Source organism: Aegilops tauschii, chromosome 6 (assembly GCF_002575655.3).
Source record: "Aegilops tauschii subsp. strangulata cultivar AL8/78 chromosome 6, Aet v6.0, whole genome shotgun sequence".
NCBI lineage: Eukaryota > Viridiplantae > Streptophyta > Magnoliopsida > Poales > Poaceae > Aegilops > Aegilops tauschii.
The window spans coordinates 198,113,141-198,136,894 of NC_053040.3; the positions used below are offsets into that span (position 1 = coordinate 198,113,141).

The window sequence follows — 23,754 nt, forward strand, 5'->3', positions numbered from 1 at the left end:
CTTGCGCGTACAAAGGGAGTGGGTAGCTAGGCAGCGGTCGCTCGTACCAAGGCCGCGTCACCTCCAGCCTCACGCCAATGTCGCGGGAGCGGCTCAACCTCTTCTTCGGTGGGAGTGGCCCCAGCTCCTCGCAGGGGGTCTTTCCCTTCTCCGTGGCGAAGAACCTCCTAATCGGTGCCATGGGATTGCGGCAAGACAGCGAGGCGAGGAGGAAGAAGAAGCAATCGGCGAGAAGGCAGAGATGAGCGAGGGGGCTCAGCCCCCCCCCTCATTTATATCCTGGAGGAGGCCAACCGCCGGCCTCCACGATCGCATGCAATGATGATTTTCTCCTGCATGCAGCAGGGTCTCGTCAATTCGAACGGTTACCGAGGTAGGGTGGGGTAGCGGAGGCGCCCACGTCCCTTCAATCGCCACATGTCAATCAAGGCCGCGGGCGATTGGGGCACGCGGCGCTCCGCACTTGGCCTTTGGCTTCGCCTTGAAGCCAAGCTCGAGCGCACCTTGGGCCTGGGGGTTGCTGTTGGCGTTCTCGGACCGGGGGTGCCCAGACTTGCCTGCTGCAAGAACTCAAGACCCTTGCGAGGGGCCAAGCCTCGCGGGGCGGACGACACCAAGACCTCCTTGGGGGCAGTCTCACTAGCTTGGCTCCTGAGGAGCGGAGATATCTATGCAAGGGGCACCTCGCGAGGTTCGCGTGACGTGAGCCATGACGACCAAGGCCAGGCGGGCGCCAGCGGGCGCAGTGTACCAGTTTCCTCTTTGGTGCTAAGGAGGCAAGCGCAGGCGCGGGGTCTCGAGGCATCAGGCAAAGGTTTCCATATCGGTGCAACAAGACCAAGACTAGCAGGACGGCAGGATAGAGGTTATCGCGGAGCCCACAGCAGCGTCGCTACCAGAGCCTTTGGTGGGCTAAGACTACTTTTGTCACGATAGCTTGTACTAGTTGCCCCCCTTCAAACTTGGTCATTGTGGGATCCCTTCCCGCCTAAACATTTGGGAAGAGGACCAAGGCCACTATAAATAGGACCTAGCCACCACCATAGCAGGGGACGGATCATTCAGACCATCCACGCACCCACCAGCTCGTCGATCTCAAGAACACCTCACCTCCTGAGGTTGTTCATCCACTGTACTAGTTCATCCTCAGCCCCTCGAGGCAATCCACCACACACTGCAGTAGGGTATTACACCAAAAGGTGGCCCTAACCAGTATAAACCCCCCGCGTCTCTTGTTCTTTGGGTTCGTCTAGCTAGGCAGCGGAATCGTTGAGAGAGCGGGCTGGGGAGAGAGTGTTCTTAGTGTGCACCCAGAGTTCGAACCTCTCAAGGGTTTGCCGGAACCAGTAATCCGACAGAGTAAACTCAAGCAATGTGATGTAAACCCCGTCTTTTTACCCTCGATGGCAACAATACAATACGTGCCTTGCTGCCCCTACTATCACTGGAAAAGGACGCCGCAAGATTGAACCCAAAGCTAAGCAATTCTCCCATTGCAAGAAAAACCAATCTAGTTGGCCAAACCAAATCGATAGTTCGAAGAGACTTGCAAAGATATCAAATGATGCATATAAGAATTTAGAGGAGATTCAAATAATATTCATAGATAAGCTGATCATAAATCCACAAATCATCGGATCATGGCAAACACACCGCAAAAAAGTATTACATCAAATAGATCTCCAAGAACATCGAGGAGAACATGGTATTGGGAGTCAAAGAGAGAGAAGAAGCCATCTAGCTACTAGCTATGGACCCGTAGGTCTGTGGTAAACTACTCATGCTTCATCGGAAGGGTAATGGTGTTGATGTACAAGCCCTCCGTGATCGAATCCCCCTCCGGCAGGACGCCGGAAAAGGCCCCTGGATGGGATCTCACGGGTACAGAAGGTTGCGGCGGTGGAAAAGTGTTTTCATGGCTCTCCTGGTAGGTTTTGGAATATTTGCGAATATATAGGCTGAAGAAATAGGTCGGTGGAGTCATGAGGGGCCCACAAGGGTGGGGGCGCGCCCTCTGTCCTTGTGGCCGCCTCGTGGCTTCCCTGACGTGTACTCCTAGTCCTCTGGTTGTCTTCTGGTCCATGAAAAATCATCGCGAAATTTTCATTTCGTTTGATATTCCTTTTGTGTGAAACTCTAAAACAAGGAAAAACAGGAACTGGCACTGGGCTCTAGGTTAATAGGTTAGTCCCAAAAATAATATAAAATAGCATATTAATGCATATAAAACATCCAAACAGATAATAAATAGCATGGAACAATGAAAAGTTATAGATACGTTGGAGACGTATCGGAGGTGTACCCTCCACTTCAGGTATGACGGCGTTGTGACCCTCTACGTCAGGGTCTTCGGGGAAGATGGCAAGCGCCTGGGGTGCTACCTGGAGAGCGACGGCGAAGATGACGACGTCCACCCCACCGATGATGACGGCCAGAGGCGTGGTAGCATCTCCAGCGGTGAGCTTTCTCTTGACGACAGTCGCGAGAACTCCAGCGGTGGCAGCTCCTCCTCTGGGGAGAGCACAAGCGACGGCGACTACAACAAGCCACCACGACACCAATTCGGACCGGGGAGGGCGACGAGTTGCCTCGCCGACGTGCCCCGGTGAAGCAGGAGGAAGACTTCGACTGAGCTCGGGCGCTGTTGGAGCCGGTTCTCAGGAGCGGTTGTAGTCGCATGACTGCTTTTGCTTCTTTCTTTCCCCTGCATCAGAAAAGTAGAAGGACCTGTCGGTGCGTGTAATGAACCATGGTGCTTGCACCATTATATTATCGTTTTTATATTGCGTCCTGATATCTGTGTTAGTCCTGATTGTGATTGGGGTGACCTAGATTAGTATGCTTGCGGTAGACTCCCATGCCGCGAGAGCGTGCCTTTCTGGGGCTTGGACTTCCTACATGCCCCTTGTCCCGAAGAGGTCCTCTAGGGGTTTCCCTCTTGAAGATTCGAGAGTCCTCAAGCCTCGGTAGGCACCCTGTGGCTGTAGGGTTAGGGGACCTCCGGAGATGCCATGCCTCGCGCGAGCCCCCGATCGTGGCCAATCGCCGCTGGTACGCCGCGTCGCGATGCCCGGAGGCACGGACTCAGGAGGACATGCGTGCCCGATGGCTTGTTTGAGAGTGTCACATGAGGATTAAGAGGCCAATGGCTAGGACACCAAGGCTTTGGTGAGGTGTGTTTGCACGCGGGCCCAAGCACACACACCATGCCCAACCCCCACGCACATGACGTGCGAGGAAGAGCAACGGGCAATTGTCACTCTCCCTAAGGCAAGACGTGAAAGAGCGAATGCTGCGAGGAGAAAAATTTCCCAATAGTTTCAAATAAAAGACGCGAGAACTTAAAATTTCATTCCAAGAAGTTGCAAATTAGCTACAAAAAGCAAGAAAAAGAACAGCCGTGTCCGGCACCTATACTAGTCTTCTGGTCTTCTCGCCAGTGCGGAGCATGGGGCTTCCCGTAGGATGTGGGTGGGAGCGCCCGTGAGGCCCAGGGGTGGCACTCAAGAGACTCCGGGAGTGTACAACCCCACTCATTATTACGTGAGAGTGTCACCGGCGGAGACTTGAGAGGCGCATGCCCTTGGTCACAGATAGAACTTCCGGAGGTGCTGGATGTTCCAGGCATTCTGGATGGGGACCCCATCCTGCGTCTCCAGGCGCGCGGCGCCATGCCTAGAGACACGGGCGATCCCGAACGGGCCCTCCCACATGGGCGATAGCTCGTGAAGCCCCTCGCTGGAGAGCACCCGTCTAAGGACGAGGTCACCCACCTCGAGGGTCCTGGAGCGGATGCTACAACAGTGATACCACCGCAGCGCCTGCTGGTACCTCACGGTGCAAAGCGAGGCCTGGCGGTGGCCCTCCTCCCCGAGCACGAGGTCCATCCTCTGTGAGGCATCCTGGCGCACCTCATCAAACGCCAAGGCCCACGGGGAGCGATGTTTGACCTCATGAGGGAGGACCACCTCAGCCCCGTAGACGAGGAAGAATGGGGTCTTGCCAGTGGGCTTAGTCTCGGTGGTGTGGATGGACCACAACATGGACTGAAGCTCATCGAACCAACCCCTGCCGCAGGCCTCGAGTTTCTTCATGAGTCTCCTCGCCTTGAGGCCCCTCAGGACCTTTGCATTGGTGCGCCACCGAAGCGTAGCATATCTGCGTTCCAAGGATAGCACAATATGTTTTGAAGATGTGGCTCATGAACGGAGAGCCATTGTCAGTGATGAGACGGTTGGAGATCCCAAAGTGTCTCACGAGGCCCTTGATGAACTTGACAGCCGATCCAGCTGGGATGGTGCGCATGGGCTCCACCTCTACCCACTTGGTGAACTTGTCGATGGCGACGTAGAGGTAGCGGTAGCCCCCGGCAGCTCGGGGAAACAGGCCCAGGATATCCAGCCCCCAGACCGCGAACGGCCATCAGAGCGGGATGGTCTCGAGGCCCTGAGTGGGCTGGTGGATCTGTTTGGCATGGGATTGACATGCCTCGCAGGATCTCACCAGCTCAGTGGCGTCGTAGAGCACCATGGGCCAGTAGAACCCGCTGCGGAACGCCTTGCCCACGAGGGTGCACGACGAAGAGTGATGCCCGCAATCCTCACTGTGGATGTCAGCTAGCAGCTCCCCGTGCTCCTTGGAGATGCACCATAGAGACACGTGTTTGGGCTTCTTCGGTAGAGCTCGCCATCCTGGATGTAGTAAGCGGTGGCCTGGTGGCCCATGCGTTCTGCGTCTTCCTCCTTCTCCGACAAGGTGCCTCAGAGCAGGTACGCCTTGAACTCCTCGGTCTAGCACCACTCTTGAGGTTCGACCGCGATGAGCAGGCGAGCACCCAAAGTCGGACCACAGGCTGGGGCGCCCGAGGAGGGTGCCATGGGCGGTTCCGCCCGAAGCAGCGCCAGGCCTACAGTGGGGGGGGTGCAACCGATGGCTTGAAGAGCCACTCTTCGAAGACGCCAGGCTTCTAGGGTTCACGCCGGGACGCCCTCTTGGCGATGTCGTCCGCCTCCTTGTTCGTGCCACGCGGTACGTGCTGCAATTCCAAGCCCAAGAGTCATTTTTCAATTTTGCATACCTCTTCTAGGTATGCCTCCATGTGCTCGTCTTTTGGCTTGTACTCCTTGTTGGAGAAGTTGACGAGGAGCTGAGAGTCGCCCTTGATGGCGAGACGCCTGACCCCCAGACCCGTCGCGGCCTTGAGGCCGGCAATCAGGCCCTCATATTCCGCGATGTTGTTGGAGACCTTCTCACCATGCTGAAAGTAGAGTTGCACGGCGTAGTAGAGCTTGTCCTAGGTAGGTGAGATGAGGACGGCTCCAGCCCCCGCGCCCTGGCATGCGAATGCACTGTCAAAGTACATGACCCAGCCATCCGGTGCTTCGTCTCTGGACGTGAGGGAACGCTCTTTGCCCACCCCTCGGTCAGGGGTGTTAGTCCATTCTGCCACAAAGTTAGTGAGGGCCGCGCCCTTGGTGACTCTGGTGGTGCTTAACTTCAGCTGGAACACCTGCAGCTCGATGTTCCACTCAACAACCCTGCCCGCGGCGTTGGGGCTCTGGAGCACCTTCTCCAGGGGGTATGCGGAGACATCTTTGATGGGGTGGCCTTGGAAGTAGTGGCGCAGCTTCCTGGAGGCGACGAGGAGTGCGAGCAAGAGCTTCTGTGTCATGGGGTAGCATGCACGTGCGTCACGCAACACCGTGCTGACAAAGTACACAGGGTGCTCAATGAAGAAAGAGGTGTCGATGGCGTCCTGCCCCTCTTGAGACGAGGGACCTTGGGAGCCTTGCCATTTGGTGGGGTAGTCGGGGCCTCAGGAGTGCCGTCCTGAGGCGGCGACGGCGCTGTCGGGCACGGGGAGTTACGCCGCACACCCGCATCCGCACGCTCTTCTCGGACCGCCACGAGTGTCGTGCTGGCCGAGTGGGTGTGGCGGCCAAGTAAAGCACCAGGGGCTCAAGTGGACGAGGTGCCACCATCACCGGCGGGCTGGTGAGGTAGCTCTTGAGGTCTTAGAAGGCCACCTCGGCCTCCGGAGTCCATTCAAATGGGCCATTCTTCTTCATCAGTTTGAACAACGGGAGGGTGCGCTCGCCTAGTTTGGAGATGAAGTGCCCCAACGAAGTTACGCATCCTGCGAGCTTCTGCATCTACTTGAGGGTCTGCGGTGGGCTCATCCTTTCTATCGCCTAGATCTTCTCCGGGTTAGCCATGATCCCTCTGTGTGACACCTGGAAGCCTAGCAGCTTGCCGGATGGGATGCTGAACATGGACTTCTCCGGATTGAGTCGCAGGTTTACGTTGCGCAGGTTGGAGAACATTTCTTCCATCTTCGATGAGGGTCCTCGCCTCCCGCGACTTGACCACTATGTCGTCGACGTACGCCTCGGCGTTCCTCCCAAGCTGCAGGCCCAGGGCGATGTGCATCAATCGATGCAAGGTTGCGGCGGCATTGCGCAGCCCGAACGACTTGCAGGTGTAGTGATACACACACAATATCGCCACACGTATCATCAGTTGATAATGCTATACAAGTTGAACCAGTTAAGGAATCAAGCCATGAAAAAGTTGCAAAAAATAATCCTACATGTGCCGCCAAATTTCATCGAGGAAAGGATGGTGTGTTGCGTCAAATATGTGGATCATGGTTCAGCGGTACAAGAAAATTAAACCGGGTTTATTTGGTGCCTGCTAGACATGATGAGTTTCGTAAATATATGGCACATGATTTACGTGAAATAAATAGTCTGCCGCATCTGGAAGTGCAACGATGGATACACAAGCAATGCAAGAGTCAAGAGGAGCCACAGTCAGATTATATTATTCCCACGTTTCGTATGCCTCCAGGGAATATTAGGATCGGCAGCTTCCTTTTCAATCTCCAAGCCAATATATTTGATGGATCTGCTAAAGATAAGTTCCCATGTTTTATTTAAATTGGGCTTTATCCCATTAGGTAGTGCTATGTGAGTAGCAAAAGTAGTATTTTTCCTTGTAAAAAGGTCCATGTATGTTATAAACATGATGACCAAGTCGTATTGATAAGAGTCCAGATTGTGTTGGCTTTTGGCCAGGTGCGTGCGTGAGGGTCGGCTATATAATAGCCAATATGCGTTAGATGAGAGCAGATTAGTTTTGAGTTTATTGAGGAGTTATGAACAACACAGTAAAACGTCCAGGTTTTGGGTGGCCATATCTTGTGTATTTTTTGTGATTTTCCCATCGTGTAAATTTACTAGCGACGGAGGGTTGATCATCACATCGACGCCTACGTGCTGATCCAAGGGGGTCATTATTTTTTATTTGCGTATTTTTGTACGCGGGTGAAAATTATCTTGGAGGTTGCGAGGAGGAACAAAGGGACAAACTGTTGATGAAGCATCGCCGTGAAAGATCCGGCCATCTACACGCGTGAATTAGCATCTCGCTAGTCCGCGCCTCATCATGTAGCAATACACCCCGCATGGGGTCAGCAAAGCTACCTTCTCGACGTCTTGCACCGCCATCTTGATTTGGTGGTAGCCCGAGAAGGCATCCAGGAAGCACAGCAAGTCCCACTCAGCGGTGGAGTCGACGATCTTGTCGATGAGCGGAAGAGGGAAAGGGTCCCGAGGACAAGCTTTGTTAAGGCTCATGAAGTCGACGCACAAGCGCTCCTTCCCGCCCTTTTTGGGGACGAAGACCGGATTCGCCAGCCAATCTGGATGCCACACTTCCCGAATGACGCCAGCCTCTTGCAGCTTGTGGACCGCCTGGATGATGAACGACTGCTTCTCCGGGGCTTGTCGCCGTGCCTTCTGCTTCACCGGGCGCGCGCTGGGCCACACCATCAAATGGTGCTCAATCACATCTCGTGGTACGCCGACCAGGTTTGTTGCCTCCCATGCAAACACATCCTTGTTCACACGGAGGAAACCAACCAGTGCCTCCTCCTGATCTGGGTGGAGACCAGCGCCTATGGTGAAGCTGGGGCAGGAGCCCCTGTCGTCGACCGGCACCTGCTTCGTCTCTGCCTAATCCTGAGAGAACAATTGTTTCTTCTTTATGGGCGTGGTTTCCGAGATATCCGGAGTGTGTTTGGTGCCTAGCCGTGCCATCGCCGCAGCCTTGAAGGCGAGCTTGAGGACTAGGAATGCATCCCGGGTATCCCCCACCACAGTGAGGATGTCGTCGCTCCTCGGCATCTTGATGAAGTGGTAGCCGGGGTGCGTCACTGCCATGAACTTGGTGAGAGCCGGGTACCCAAGGATGGCGTTGTACGGGAGGCCGATGCGGGGGACGTCGAAGTCAATGAGCTAAGTGTGGTAGTTGTCGCGCGTGCCGAAGGTGACAGGGAGGCGGATCTGCCCCAGAGGAACGGCAGAGCCGTCGACCACCCTTGAGAAGGGTCTGGTGGGGGCGAGCTGGTCGTAAGGCACATGAAGCTGATTGAAAGAGCTTCCATGGATAGGATGTAGAGGCCAACACCACCGTCGATGAGGGTCCTGGTGATTACCATGTTGCTAATGGTGGGCGTGCGGAGCAAGGGGAATGCACCGGCGCCGCCCGTGGTCTTGTGGTCATCCCTGAAGTCGAAGGTGATGTCGGTATCGGGCGCCGCCCTGCCTGGAGGAGCCCCCTGCCACGGCCGGGCAGCCCCCACCTGTCGGAAGAGCTGCTTGACGTGGCGGCTTGTGGCCGGCGCCTGCGACCTGCCGAGGATGGCCGCAACGGCGTGGGGCGCCGGTGCCGCGAAGCGTGCGATGAATAGATCGCGCAGCTCCTCCTAGGAGGCCACCGAAGATTCTGGTAGGCTGAGCAGCCAGGAGCGCGGCATACCCATGAGGGGCATGGGGAGCCAGTTCGCGATGACCTTGTAGTCGCCACCCGCCGCCCAGATGGCCTCCATGTACACCTGGAGGAACTCTATGGGGTCTGTCGCGCCGTCGTACCGCGGTGGCAACACCGGCCTGAACTTCAACGGCCACTGCACCTGTCGCAAGGCGGGGGAGAAAGCTCGAAGGCCTGCGATGCCTCCGAACATGCCCGGCGACCCGGCGGGTGGGCCGGCGCCAACCATAGGAACCACTCGGCACGAGCGGAGCGTAGTGGAAGAAGAGGCGAAGCTTCGACACACCCCTACCTGGCGCTCCAAATGTCGGATTCAGTGCTCCACACACCTAAGAAAGGTTCAAACTCTGTGGCATGTGCGAAGATTTCAACATCTTCGGCCAACCAATTCGCCGCCCCTCATGGCCTAGTTCGATGAACAAGGAAGAAGATGGACACGGCAGTTTACCCAAGTTCGGGCCACCTTGCGGTGTAAGACCCTACTCGTGCTTTCTGGTGGATTTGCTTCACGAGGGGCTGAGGATGAACTAGTACAAGGGAAGAAGAACCTCGTGAGGTTTGCTCTGGTGAGCGAATGAGTTGAGAGGTTCCGGCCTCGGGATCCTCTGCTACGGTGGTGGCTAACCTATATTTATAATGGCCTCGGTCCTCATCCTCCCAAATGAAGGCAGGAAGGGATCCCACAGTGGCCAGTTTGAAAGGGGACAAGTAGTACATCTTATCCCGACAAAAGGTGGTCTTCGCCTGCAAAGCTTCTGGTCATGACACACAGGTGGGTTCGGTGATGACATCCGTCCTGCCGTCCTGGCGGTCTTGGTCTTGTTGCATGGGAATGGAAACCTTTGCTTGATTCCTCGGGACCCCGCGCCTGGGCTTGCCTCCTTAGCACCAAAGAGGGAACTGGCTCTTCTGTGCCCACTAGCGCCCGCCTGGCCTTGGTCATCATGGCTTGCGTCACCCCAACCTCATGAGGTTGGGCACTTGCATAGAAATCTCCGCTCCTCATGAGGCAGCCCGCGGAGGCCGCTCCCTCCGAAGGTCTTGACGTCGCCTGCCTCGCGAGGCTTAGCCCCTCGCGAGGGTCTTGTCTTGAAGGTCTTGTAGATGGGCCGCACCAGCCCGTTGATGGAGCCACGCCGTGGTCCGCCGACACGCACTACACAGAGGTTCACGATGAGTAGCCCCCTCACTTCGAGCCGGTGGGAGGAACTCATGTGTAAGCACGTGCCCAAACTTTGAGATGGAATCCCACCATGATCCACACTGTAACACACATACCAAGATGAATCTACCTTTGGTCCGATGCCTCTCGTTGTCGGTGGAAACTAAAACCTTTGCGAGCTAATGAATGGGCACGTCGCTGCTAACCGTACGAGGGAGTGTCTGAGAGGACCACCAATGCATGTATGTGACCCGAACATGTATGTATGAAAGGGTTGTGTAATGCTTTAATAATCCCACATCAAGGAGGCTCGCGACTAGTATTGTACTGATGGACCCCCCCCCCCCACACACACACACATAGACACACATCCCACACCAGCACCTCCACTCTAAGGCATGTCAAGCTTTTTCAATAGTGAACATGTGACCAAACGAGTGTCGTGTTATAGTTTGAAAAAAAACAGAGATCATTCGACCCGTTGTATACATTGATTGATTTCCTAGGGATTTAATGTGCAAAAATCAAATTTGAGCTACATGTGCACCAAAATGGATTGCAAAATCATATGTGTGTCCCTGGGTGCATGTTTCCCCGTGAAAGCCATTTGTAAACATTGAGAATATTGATTTTTAAAATCCAGTAAATCCAGAACTTAGTTGAAATTCATGGAACTTATCCTGGTGTCATATATGGACACCAGTAGACTGTGATATTCTATTTTTCGTCAAATTTGAGACAAGTTTTGATATAATCTACTTAAAAACGGGAGATCGTTAATAACTCGCAACCAATATTTCATACGAAATATTTTTTGGACCATGTGCTTTATACCGTGCAATGCTTCGGTTAAGCAGTAAAGCAACAGAATGAATCATCAAAAAAAATATACGTGCCGCCACGGGCCCCGTGTGGCGTGTGAGCAGCTGTGAGTTGACGGGACGCATGCGAGCAGTCCATCGCGTAGGCAGACCGAGAGGCGGGCGTGCATGTGTGTGAATTGACGGGAGTCATTTTCGCTGCTCAGTGTCACCGAGAGGAGTGCGAGTATAACTGTGTGAAATGATGGTAGGAATGCCAGAAGTCCGCCGCACAAGCTCATTGGGAGGCGAGACAGCCTTTGACCGCCGCCCACCTCGCTCCCACTGGTCCGTATTAATGGCGCGCCCGAGCCATCGACCATAATAGGCGGCCACACTCCTGGTCCATGGTGGTCACCAAAGTCTGGACTCTGGAGTGTATGAGGATGCTGTCGAAGCGCACCATCGGAGGCAGTGGCGACGCTGGGGCTGGTGAAGCACCCGCGCAACGCGTGAAGCTGGGCACAGAAGTTGTCGTCACCGCCGACGAGGTCTCGCGCGGCCAGCAACACAACCTTGACTTCATCGGCACCGTCGTGCCCCCCCCAGCTGGAGTCGGGGGTCAACAGCAACTCCGGAAATGACTGTGACTCCGGCGGAAAACCAGTTAGTCATCTATATACCCATTTGTGCAGAAAAAATATTATGTGTTTTCTCTGGTTACTCCCCCCCTCTCTAATTTTTTGGAATACAAATCCTATGGTTATGTTCTCTCAGTCCATGAAATCAGAGTAATTAAGATCCTTTAGATGCACATAGTTTATTGATTGTTTGAATGTTATCTGTATAGGGTTAGTGATTAATTTTGTTCTCTACAAATGATTTTTGCTAATAATCCGACTAGGGTTAGTATGCGTGATAATAATTCATGACCAGATCTTGAGAATTGATTTTGAATGTCCTACATATATGTTTGTGCCTTCTTTTTCTTCCAGATCTTGTGAATTGATTTTGAATGTCCTACATGTATGTTTCTGCCATTTTCTTTTCAGATTGGTATGTACATAGATGAGGCTCCGGCTAGCGCCGCCGCCTCATCTAGATCTTGGACCCAGCTGCGCCGCTAGAAGCGGCCACGCCCCCTAGACTTGAGGAACCAGTAGAATCTCCGGTGGGCCGCATGAGCGATCTCCCGGATACCATCCTTGGGGAGATCATCTCCCTTCTCCCCACCAAGGATGGCTGCCGAACACAAATCCTCGTATCTCGGTGGCGCACTCAGTGCCGCCCCACGCCTCTTAATCTCGACTGTCGTCAGCTCTGTCGATGATGATTCTGAACTCCCCAGAGCCTTCATCCCCTCCATCTAGGGCTCCGTTCAACGCATCTGCATCCCAGCACGCTACCTGCTGGACATACCCTACAAGGTGGCCGCCTAGCTGACATCCCATCAATTCGATAAACTCCAGCAACTCGAGTTCTCGCATTACTATAGCGATAGGTTACCACCAAGAGCTGCATCTGTGCCTCACCACCGATGCCCATCTCATGGTTTTCCTCCTCTCTCCACACCGCCACCTTGAGCCAGTGCCATCTAGCAGACAATCTGGTACAAATGCTTCATCGCCCACTACTGAAAAACATGTGCTTGTGTTGGTTGATCTGTCGGTGGCCTCACTGCACAACATCGTCCACTCCAGCTACCCTGCACTGGAGCGTTTGGTGCTTGTTTTTGGAAAAGGATTCCATGTCCCTTGTCTCAAAATAAAGTCGCCTCACCTTGTAAGAACTGGAATTCATTTTGAAGGACAGGAGCTCATCATCGAAGATGCCCCTTCACTTCAAATATTGCTCCATGATTCCTGTTATAAACCTTCACAAATAACTGTGGTCTCCGCGCCTAAACTGTGGTCTCTGCGCCTAAACTGGAGACCTTGGGTGAAATTTATGAACCGTTTAAAGGTTACAAGATGGTGGTTGGCTCCACACTTATTCAGGTACGGTATATTATCCATGTACACTTTTGTAATCTGCATTTTTCATTTGTGCGCATAAGTTGAATATCACCTTGGAGTACACTTTCGGTGCTAATATTATGTTACATGCTGAATGAAGAGCTTGTCCATGGATGGCCTATCAGGGGTGCTGGATTCTGTCAAGACCTTATGTATTCATATATGGTGTCTTGATCTGAACACCACTATTGGCTAGCTATGATGTTTTCCATGTCTGGTGAATTTGTATATAGAGGTGATCATTTCAGACACATTGAAAGCCCACATATAATGTACTAGAATTAACCGTTCAGCTGTCGCTCCTTCAACATACTCTATTTTAAATATTAACTGTTTTCAATCTTCATGTCTATTTAGGTATTAGATTTTCGAGAAAAATGTCTAACCAATCGATGGCAGATGAAGCACAAGGATTTTGTCAGATCTCATGATATTCATTTGAAGACAATAACGGTGGAAGGATATGCATCCAACCGTGCAAACACTAGATTTGCCACATTCTTCATGTTCATTGTGAGGGTACTATTGTCCAGGAGGATTAAGTTTTTCGATGAGAAATTTCTCACAGATGGACATGTTGAACATCATAAAAAGAAGTTTCACGTGGACCAAAGGGCTTCTGATCATACTCGGCTTCTATTTACAACAACTTTTCGTCATTGTGGACTAGTAGATCTTTTGTACCAGGATATTGATTTTATGGAATGGGCCGATCCATTTGATTGTGACTGCCGAAAACTTTGGTTGAGTTAGACGTTATTGCCCTGTTCATTCTGGGTTATGTGAACAATTTATCCTCGTACTTTTGTATGTTTTGTAAGCTGGAGTTAGATATTCTTGCCCTTTTCTACTCGGCTTTGACCAATATTTTCTTTTCATACAAGTCCAATGTGTTGCCATTTCTTTAATTAAGACATAAATATTATAAGCATTCACAACATAGGGAAAGAACATCATTCTTGCGGGATCCTTGAGATCAGTGATCATTACAGAACCCGCAAGTTCTTAGCACCCGCTAGCACCCACAAAATTATTTTCAGCTAGCACACCAAATGTGATGTAATTCTTAATAAGAAAACCTGCATGGTACTGGCAGATTTGGATTCTGACATTTGGGACCCACGAGGAAAAAGCATATCCAAGGCCGTGTCGACTCGACAGTAAACATTGAGAAACCTGGTTTTAAAAATACTATAAATCCAAAAACTCACCTGAAAATCATGAAACTTGGCATGGTATTATGCCATGGCACCAATATGCTGTGGTAAAAAATTAGTCCAATTTGTGACAAGTTTTGGTATAAACTTCTTACAGATCAGAACTTCTCTCAAAAAGGCTCATCGTTCCGAGAGAGAACTTGTCACCTATGTGTGCGAAACGACATACGCTATCTCTTCCCGCCTTGATTTATTTTAGACAGGCAACATTCAACTACATGAGTTTCGTCCTAAAAATATGAAATTATACAGGGTTTGTTTTGCCTTTTTATACATTATTTGAGGTTTCTAGGCATTTTGGAACATACTTTGGTGTGTGCAAAGGTCATGTGTGTACTAGCCACCTATGTAATTGGATGTTCAATCTGTTTGTGGAATCAAGTCCCTATAAGTTATAAGTACATATGATGTTGTTCTGTGTGCAATGACATCGCACACGGACCATACTAGGCAACCCGTGGGTGATGATTTCATCAATCGCTGACAATTGTATACCAGCAAGCATTTGCCCACAACACACACAGCTTATTAGCAGGAATCGTCTGTGTTATTTTCGATCTTCGCACACATTTCTGAATACGGACCTGTTTGCCGCGTATCACACACATCTTGTTAAGTTGAACCATTTCTGTTCTCTCGGATGAACGCAAACAATTCATTGTAATGAACTGTATGCCCTCTATCGCGCAGACCTTGATCTGGCTAACCATTTCTGTTGCGTTGCCTAATCGAAAACAGTTGATCCAAGTGAACTGTATGTCATATATCACACACACCTTGATTTGGCTGACCGTTTCTGTTGTCTTTGCTCGCCACAAACAGTTTATCCGAGTGAACTATATGCCATATATCGCACACACCTTCATCTGGCTGCCCATTTCTATTATTCTGGCTCATCGCAAATAGTTCATTGAACTGAGCCATATGCCCTGCATCGCACACGCAACGAAAATCTGAACCGTGTTTGATGTTTCCGCCATCGCAAACATTTTTCATCTTTTTTTTACGGTTTTTATACATCACCGTTTGTGATTAATGCATTACACATAATTTTGTCGAAGGGTCTCTAATTGTAGTGTCGCGTGAGCAGCATCCTACAGTACTGTGGTATTACTCATGAGTTCTCTGCTATTTACACTCCCCAACAGGATGGAGTTGTTTAATGAAAGAACAGAACTCTCATTGAAATGGCGAGAACAATTCTGAGTGAGTACAAAACTCCCATTTGCTTCTGGGCTGATGCTATTAACACTGCTTGTCATGTTATCAATCGTGTTTATCTTCACAAGTTACTTAAGAAAACTTCATATGAGCTTATCACTGGCAAGAAACCTAATGTTTCTTATCTACGTGTTTTTGGGGCACCTTGTTACATTCTTGATATGGATCACTCTTCCAAGTTTGCACCTAAGGAACATGAAGGTTTTCTTCTTGGTTATGGCTCAAACTCGCATACATATCATGTCTATGACTCTCAGCACATGAAAGTTATGGAAATGGTAAATGTGCGGTTTGATGAATCTAACGGCACTCAAAAGGAGCACCTACCAAATGTGATAGATGAACCATTGATATCGGATGCTTTCAACAAATCACCATTGGGAGCGTCAAGCCTGTTGAAGGAAAAGCACATGAATCCTCTGATGATGATGCTCCTATGACTCAAAGCAGAACTCGTCAAACCACTGCCGAAGCAAATGCTCCTCCGAATGGAAATGGAAATCAAAATCCAATTGCCAATCAAAATGGCAATCCTGAAGGAAATGATGATACAAATGCTCATCCCCGTGTGGCAAATCGAGTTGATCCTTCACTAATTCTTAATGAAATTGAGAATCTAGGTTATCGACCCACAACTCATTCACGCACTCGTTTGGCTAACTACTGCGGCAGTTTCTCCTTTGTTTCACTAGCAGAACCTACGATGTATGAAGAAACCATGAATGGTTCGGATTGGATGAATGCCATGCAAGAGGAGTTGGTGCAATTCGAATTGAATGTTGTATGGAAATTGGTTGGCAAATCAAATCCCAAGAAGCACAATATCATCGGCACAAAAATGGATTTTCCGCAATAAGCAAGATGAAAATGGCATTGTGGTGAGAAACAAGGCACGACGTGTTGCTCAAGGGTACACTTAGGTAGAAGGTATTGATTTTGGTGAAACATATGCACCTGTTGCATGCCATGAGGCAATTCGCATTCTTCTTGCTTATGCAAATTACAATGACATCTTGCTTTATCAAATGGATGTGAAAAGTGCCATCCTAAATGTTGAAGTTGATGAGGAAGTTTATATTAGACAACCACCTGGCTTTGAACACCCTGAGTTTCCTAACAAAGTTTTCAGGTTGAAGAATGCTTTATGTGGGCTAAAGCAAGCCCCTCTAGCATGGTATGATACCCTGAAGAAGTTTTTGCTCGACAAAGGTTTCAAGTCAGGATCCACAGACCCCACACTTTTCACTCGTGCAGTTGACAATGATTTATTCGTTTGTCAAATATATGTGGATGATATTATCTTCGACTGTACTAACAATGTTTGCAGCTTAGAATTCGGGAAAATGATGTCCGATAAATATCAAATGTCCATGAAGCGGGAACTCAAATTCTTTCTCGGACTGCAAATACGTCAACAAGCAAATGGCATTTTCATTTCTCAGGAGAAAAATCTGAAAGAGTGTCTGAATAAGTTCAAAATGCAAGACTCCAAACTGAAGGGCTATAAAACTCCAATGCCCACGAATAGTAAGCCGGATGCAGATGTGTATGGTAAGGATTACGATCAGAAAGCTTATCGTTCTATGATTGGATATCTTCTTTATCTTTGTGCATCAAGATCTGACATTATGTTGAGTGTTTGTATGTGTGCCCGCTATCAAGCTGCACCGAAAGAATCGCATCACCAAGCGGTCAAGCGCATTGTGAGATATTTGGCTCACACCCCCACCTTAGGTTTATGGTATCCTAAGGGAGTACAGTTTGATCTTGTTGGATACTCATACTTAGATTGGGCTGGTGACTTGGTTGATAGGAAATCTACCTCGGGCACATGTCATTTCCTCGGTAGATCTTTGTTCTGTTGGTCATCTAGGAAGCAGAATCGTGTATCTCTGTCTACGACTGAGGCCGAATATATTGCTGCTGGCTCTTGTTGCACTCAGTTATTGTGCATGAAGCAGAATCTGAAGGATTATGGCATCAAGGTCAAGCATATCCCTCTATATTGTGATAATGAGAGTGCCATCAAAATTGCACACAATCATTGCATCATTAGTTTGCACGAAGCACATTGCCACTAGACATCATTTTATTCACGATCGTGTTGCTCGAGAGGATATCGTTATCAATCACGTCAACACCGAAGACAATCTCGCTGATATTTTTACCAAGCCTGTGATGCCCCAAGACCGGCGCTCCAGATGCCTTCCATGGTTTCCTATTTATCGAGGCTCCTCCTAAATTCTCAATATTTTTGGACCTACCGAATACCCACTTCTTATTCAAACTCATTTGAATTTAATTCAAACGAGTTTGAATCCAATCTTCACACACACGCTCACTTCTATTTTCTTGGATCAAGCTCATTTTTATGAGTCCGGGAAAATTGTTCGCATGCTCAATTTCTTTCCCTAACCCCCTCTTCCTTTTCTTCCCTCTAATGCTTTTCTGTTAAAGGAATATGAGAGAGGTAGTGGAGAGCCCAGCAGCCTCCTTCTCCACTGGGCCGGCCTCCCAGGCCCACCTAACCATCTTAAACCCTAGGCCCGACCCCTCCTCTCGACCTCTCCCTCTCGTCCTCCACACCGCCGCCACTCTCACACACGCACGCATCGAGCCAGGGAGAGCCCTGCTCGATCCCCTCCTCCCTCGATGCGCCGTCAGAGAGAGAGAGAGAGAGCAGCACCACACCTGGCCCGATCCCCTACTCCCGGCCATCTTCGCCCGCGACCTGCCGTCCTCCTCCCCCGAGCCTGAGGTGCTCTCCGTCGCAGCCACCTCGCGCTCGCCTCCTTCTCTTCCTCGTGCGCCCGCGACCAGGGCCGCCTCGTCAGCAAGCTCGCCCCGTGCATCTCCGCCTCCACGCCAGCCGGAGCCGCGCCGCTCCTCCCTCCGTAGTCGAACCGCCCGGACCCGTGCCTCCGCCCGCCGCCATCTCCTTCCTGGAGCCCCTCGCCGTCTTCCGCGCCAAGTCCCAACGCCAGCGCAGCCGCTCGCGGTGCCCTGCCTCACATCGTCGTCATCCAGAGCCACGGACACGACGATAGCTCAGCCGCTGGCCCCGCCTCCTCTGCTCGCCTGTTCCCGGTCCTCCACCGGCAGGAACCCAGCTGCCACCGCGACCAAGCTCTGCCCCGCGACACCGCTTCTGCATCAGCACGCTCAGCCGCGATGGCCTCTGCTTCACCCTGCATCGAACGACAAGAGCTGGTGCCTCGACCGCTCCTGTTGACCGCGCCCCGCCTGCATCGCCATGGATGACCCCAAGCTCCTGCTGCAGTCGCTGCATCCCAGCTCCTCCCCTGCTTCTCCGACTTCGTCCTCGGCCCGACAGCATCCACCGGCCTTCAACCCCGACGCCCGACCCGGCCATCTTCGGTTGCTGCCCCTTCACGGCCAGCACGGACAAGAGCTCCACCCACCATGCTGCCCTCCTGGCCTCGTCGCCCCTCTTGTCGCTGCCAAAGAAGCGGCAACCAGGAACGCCTAAGGACTCCTTCGTGGTTTTTGCCAAGTTCGACCACCACTGAATGAGGGGTTTTTGCCTTTCTCATTTTGGATACGCCAAGTTCCTCGGAGATCCACCGATGCCTTAGTATGACTACAGGACCGGAACGCAACTTCCATGGTGATCTTGTACCACTACCGTCACAAGAACCGAGATCGGCAAGTCCGAAGACCCCAAGTACCACAACATCTTTGGGAGAACCATGAACATCAAGTTCCTCTGCCATGAACGGCTACATTATTGTGGACCCGCCAAGTACCCTCTCCGGATCGCCAAGTTCGTCTACGAAATGTGTACCACTACGCCGAAGACCTCAGATCCGTTCCTCTTCGAAACGTGAACCACTACTTTCCTCGACGAACCCGATCCGCTCCGAAAATACACGCTTCAAAGGTATAATGACGAGATGACTGCTCGTGAACGAATGCATGTGATGTGTTGTATGAGATGCCCACGTTTGCACCATGTGCGAATCGTCGCTTGCTCGTTCCTCGTTTTCCATCCCATCGACATGTGGGAATCCGGTATCCGGGATCACCCCTCCATCCTTGCATGGCACGCTCCCACCACACTTCCTTTTTGCACCGGTATCTCCATGAGCTACCGGAACCGATATGTTGTCGTGGCATCATTTTCGGATTTGTTGCCGTGGCACACTTCCTTTCCACCATGGTGACAAATGCTTCATAATATGCTCATGTCAACATTTTCATAAAAATTGCATAAAACTTGTATGTCATCTGCATCATCTTAACAACATTTAAAATGTTTGAAATTGTTGTTTACATTAAATTGCTAAATGCAAGTGGGGATTACCGGTATTGTTGTTCGATATTTTTGGCCTCATTTAAAGTTGCCTAAATAGTTAGTTTAATTATGCTTCATCTCTTGCCATGTTTAACAACATTGAATATTGTTGAGTAGCTTAAACGACAGCAAATTAAATAATTGAATGTGGTGTTTTGTCAATATGCAACTTGTTGCATATTGAGCTCCACTTTGTCATGCCATGCCTCTTTAAACCGGACATGCATCATACTTGATTGTGCATCATGCCATGTTTATGTGATGTTTGTTTACCATGTTGTTTTCTTCTTTTTAGTTGCGCTTCTTCTCAATAGGTCCGGTTACATTGCGATTGTAAGGATCTATTCGGCTACGTTGGTTCGTCTACTTCATGGATTCAGTCTTCTTCCTAACGGGATTTCAAGCAAGATGCCCGTTATCTTTAATCTCACTACTATCTTCCTACGCTGGTTGTCTCGATACTATCGCTATGTCACGCTACCTACCACTTGTTTATCAATCCTCCGAAATTGCCATGATAGCCTCTAACCTTTTCCACCGTCCTAGCAAACCGTTGTTTGGCTATGTTACTGCTTTGCTCAGCCCCTCTTATAGCGTTGCTAGTTGCAGGTGCAGTTGCAGTTTGTTTCATGTTGGGATATGGATATCATGGGATATCACAATATCTCTTATTCAATTAATGCACATATATATTTGGTTATGGGTGGAAGGCTCGGCCTTTTGCCTGGTGTTTTGCTCCACTAATGCTGCCCTAGTTTCCGTCATACCGGCATTATGTTCCTTGATTTTGCGTCCCTAACACAATGAGGGTTTATGGGCCCCTCTTGACAGATCGCTTTGAATAAAACTCTTCCAGCAAGGCCCAACATTGGTTTTACCATTTGCTCAACATAATAACTAAACCTGATATTAAATTTGACGCATAGGGAGTTAGCGCTACCCGGGGAGTAATTTAACATAATACAGGGGGGCAGTGCTGATGGTGTTGGTCCCAAACGGGCAGACTGCGGGGCCACCACGGGGCAACCCGGGGATCTGGTTTTACTCGTAGGCTTTCCCATCCGGACGTGGCCTGAGACGAGATACACGCGGCTACTATTAGGGTGTCAGCACATCGGGAGGTCTTGCTGGACTAGTTTTACCATTTTCGAAATGTCTTGTACACCAGGATTCCGAGTCTGATCGGAGGGTCCTGCGATGGAGGATTGTCTACGTGGATCGTGAGCTTGTTATGGGCTAAGTTGGGACACCCCTGCAGGTTTTAAACTTTCGAGAGCCGTGCCCACGGTTATGTGGCAGATGGGAATTTGCTAATATCCGATTGTAGTGGACTTGAACTAAATTCAACTGAAATACACCAACCGCGCGCGTAATTGTGACTGTCTCTTTTCGGGTGCGTACGAGAAGAGAACACGGTTGGGTAATGTTTGAACGTAAGTAGTTCAGGATCACTTCTTGATCATTACTAGTTTGCGATTGGTGCGTAGTTTCTCACTTTATTCTTGTACTCGTAAGTTAGCCACCATACCATGCTTAGTCGCTTGCTGCAACCCCACCACTTATCCTTTCCATACCCATTAAGCTTTGCTAGTCTTGATACCCATGGTAATGGGATTGATGAGTCCTCGTGGCTCACGGATTACTACAACAACAGTTGCAATTACATGTAATGCGATGCTATGACGTGAGAGCGTTGCTTGCTTGTTTGGAGTTCTTCCGCTTCTTCTTCTTCGATCAAGGGATAGGTTCCGGGTCAGGGGAGCCTGGGCTAGCAGGGTGGATGTCGTTCTTCTTTTTCGTTTGATTTCATCCGTAGTCGGATCCTAGTATTTTGTATGATGATTGTTATGTATTGAGGAATTGTTGTATTCATGATGTAGCTTGTGGCAAGTGTAAGTCTTTATCTTGTATTCTCATCCATTCAGTACATGGTATGTTCTAATGATATCCACCTTGCTATGCGCTCGAAATGCGGTTGTGCCCCAATCATGAATTCGTCACGTGATTGGGATAGAATCGCATCTTGGGCGCTACAAGTTGGTATTAGAGTCTTACCGACCTTAGGAGCCCCTTGATTGATCGAACTGCTGACGATGTTGAGTCTAGAAAGAAAACTATTTTGAGTCTTAGTTATATCGGAGAGTAGGAATTCTTTTTACTCCTTATCTCCTTCGTCTCTATGGTGAGGACTCCCGACGTAGATGTTTTGACTTCACTCTACTCTTTTTCACTCAATTTTTTAGGATCACACGGGTATTGTTGGATCGATGCGATATCATTGTGACGGAAATTCTGTCTTGGTGCCTCCTGACATTTAGGGGTTTTGGCAGTGTCCTGGGGAGTTGAACTCCAAGGTGTTTTTGTTACAGTGCTTATCATTTGAGTTCCAGAATACCAGAGGGCGCCGACATCGAAAACGCTTCTATACTCTTTGTGGTGAGAGTAGTTTGACGACACCTAGTACTGGGGAGAGCGATCAGATGTATTGCCACAACTAGTATATCGGATGTTTTCGAAGGTCTGAGGTACACGATTTCTGAAGGTTTCTTGGTTATGTGTTGACGGATGGATACAGTTGGAGCGTAGGGCTTGTTAGTTGTGTGATATATTTGTGCCTCCCTGTATCCCCAACACCAGATTGCATAACCAGAAAGTTTCGGGAGTTAATAGGTGGGAATTCAAGTATCACGTAGGATATCTTTCCAACAGACACATGATACGATATGGGGTCTATCATATGTTTGTTTCTGGCTTATTCTGCAAGCCAATCCTTTTTTATATTTTGTGTTGTGGTATTCAAGTTGCTTCGAAGTCAAATGTGGATTCCATACCTTTTCTAAACAATGTTCCCATCTTTCTATGTGGATGCTAATCCTTCTTGTTTATCGAGATTGTCATGTCAATTCTTTTCCAACCGGTTTGCTTCTCGTCAAGATGATCCTATCATTTTCCTCATTCGGAAGATCACCTCTCAGTTTTCCCAACATTGTTCGTTTCATCCGTCCCGAAGTTGCCTTTGTTTTCCCACCCTCCCACCCTTTTTCTTCAAAGACTCAGAGATATCAAATCAACTATCCATTTTATTCATGTGAAGTCTCTTCATTCTTTCCAATCAATGTTTGTACCCGGTGATTATCATGAAGATGGTCAGGAGTTTCATGTTCATCATTCTTCGTTCTTTTTCTTATCCGGTGGATTCAATTCAAGCTTTCGGTGTTGATCATACCATTTCCTCCTTTTCCAAATGCTTTCTCATGCCGGTCCACCCTCTGAATCGTTCACTTCTCGCTATTCATTTGTTTTGGAGTGCTGAAGATATCTCAGAAGATTCAAGTCTCCATTCTTAATACTTTCAAGCTATTTTGAGGTTCTTACCTTATTCAAGCCATCTAATTCGACCGGTGCGGTCTCTCCTTAAAATTGTTCAACGGTGTTTCTTTGAGTGGGCCCTAACCCACGGGTCTTTTCCCAGGATCTTACCTGACTCTTCTAATTTTTTCCGGAGCTATTCTCAAATTCTTTTCAATGTTTGATGTAAGAATGGATTTCCATCACTCTTATGCCTTCTTCAATATTTTTTCAAATTGTTTTCATCTTTCGCTCAACCTTTCTATTCCGGAGTGCCTCAACAAATCATGGTGGTGTTTCTCATTGTCATTCTTGGATTTTGAAGACCGAAGAAGAGTTCCTCCTAAATCCTTACCCGTTCTTCCAAAGATTCATGGTTCTAGCATTATGCCATCCTCTCATAATTGTTTTCCATTGTGAGAATTCTTTTCACCCATCCAGAGCAATTCAGGAGTCTTTTCAGTTTGATTCTCCGGAGCCCATCATCTCAAAATTATTCATTTTCAACTTTCTGCTCTCGTTTTCCCATTCTTCGGGTGCATCGTTCAAGTATTCTCTAGTCAGCTTATGATCTCTTCGTGCTCTCATATCTAAATTCCCTCAAGTATCTTCGTTCGTTTTCAAATCTTATGGTGGTCTATTCAAGATTCCTCTTCTCTTGTTACCATTTCAATTCATTTGTTCCTTCCAAAATCCTACTGGCGATTCGTTGAAGACCTTATTCAAGTTTGCGCTATATCTCTCCTTAACCCCTTTCAACGAGAATGAGTAGTATGCCAAATCCATTGTGGGTCATCAATTTAATTGATGAAGGATAAGCATAATGTAATTCTTATTCTTGTTT

The 23,754-nt window shown here is 49.4% G+C and overlaps 1 protein-coding gene across 1 annotated transcript; it reads right to left on the reverse strand.

Annotated features, from left to right (window-relative positions):
- Positions 1-2,657: 2,657 nt before the first annotated feature.
- Positions 2,658-4,094, reverse strand: LOC141025964 (uncharacterized). The gene is made up of 2 exons (XM_073501894.1): positions 3,686-4,094; positions 2,658-2,704 (listed from the first exon to the last, which is right to left on the reverse strand). The coding sequence occupies exons 1-2, from the start codon at positions 4,092-4,094 to the stop codon at positions 2,658-2,660; spliced, it is 456 nt and encodes a 151-aa protein (XP_073357995.1).
- Positions 4,095-23,754: the final 19,660 nt, after the last annotated feature.

What these genes read in the sequence shown, in the direction of transcription:
- LOC141025964 (XM_073501894.1), bottom strand. Translation starts at nt 4,094, where the DNA reads ATGAAGAAACTCGAGGCCTGCGGCAGGGGTTGGTTCGATGAGCTTCAG. An exon ending in GGGCCCGTTCGGGATCGCCC is followed by an intron (nt 2,705 to 3,685) that starts GTGTCTCTAGGC and finishes TTTCTGATGCAG; the next exon opens with GGGAAAGAAAGAAGCAAAAG.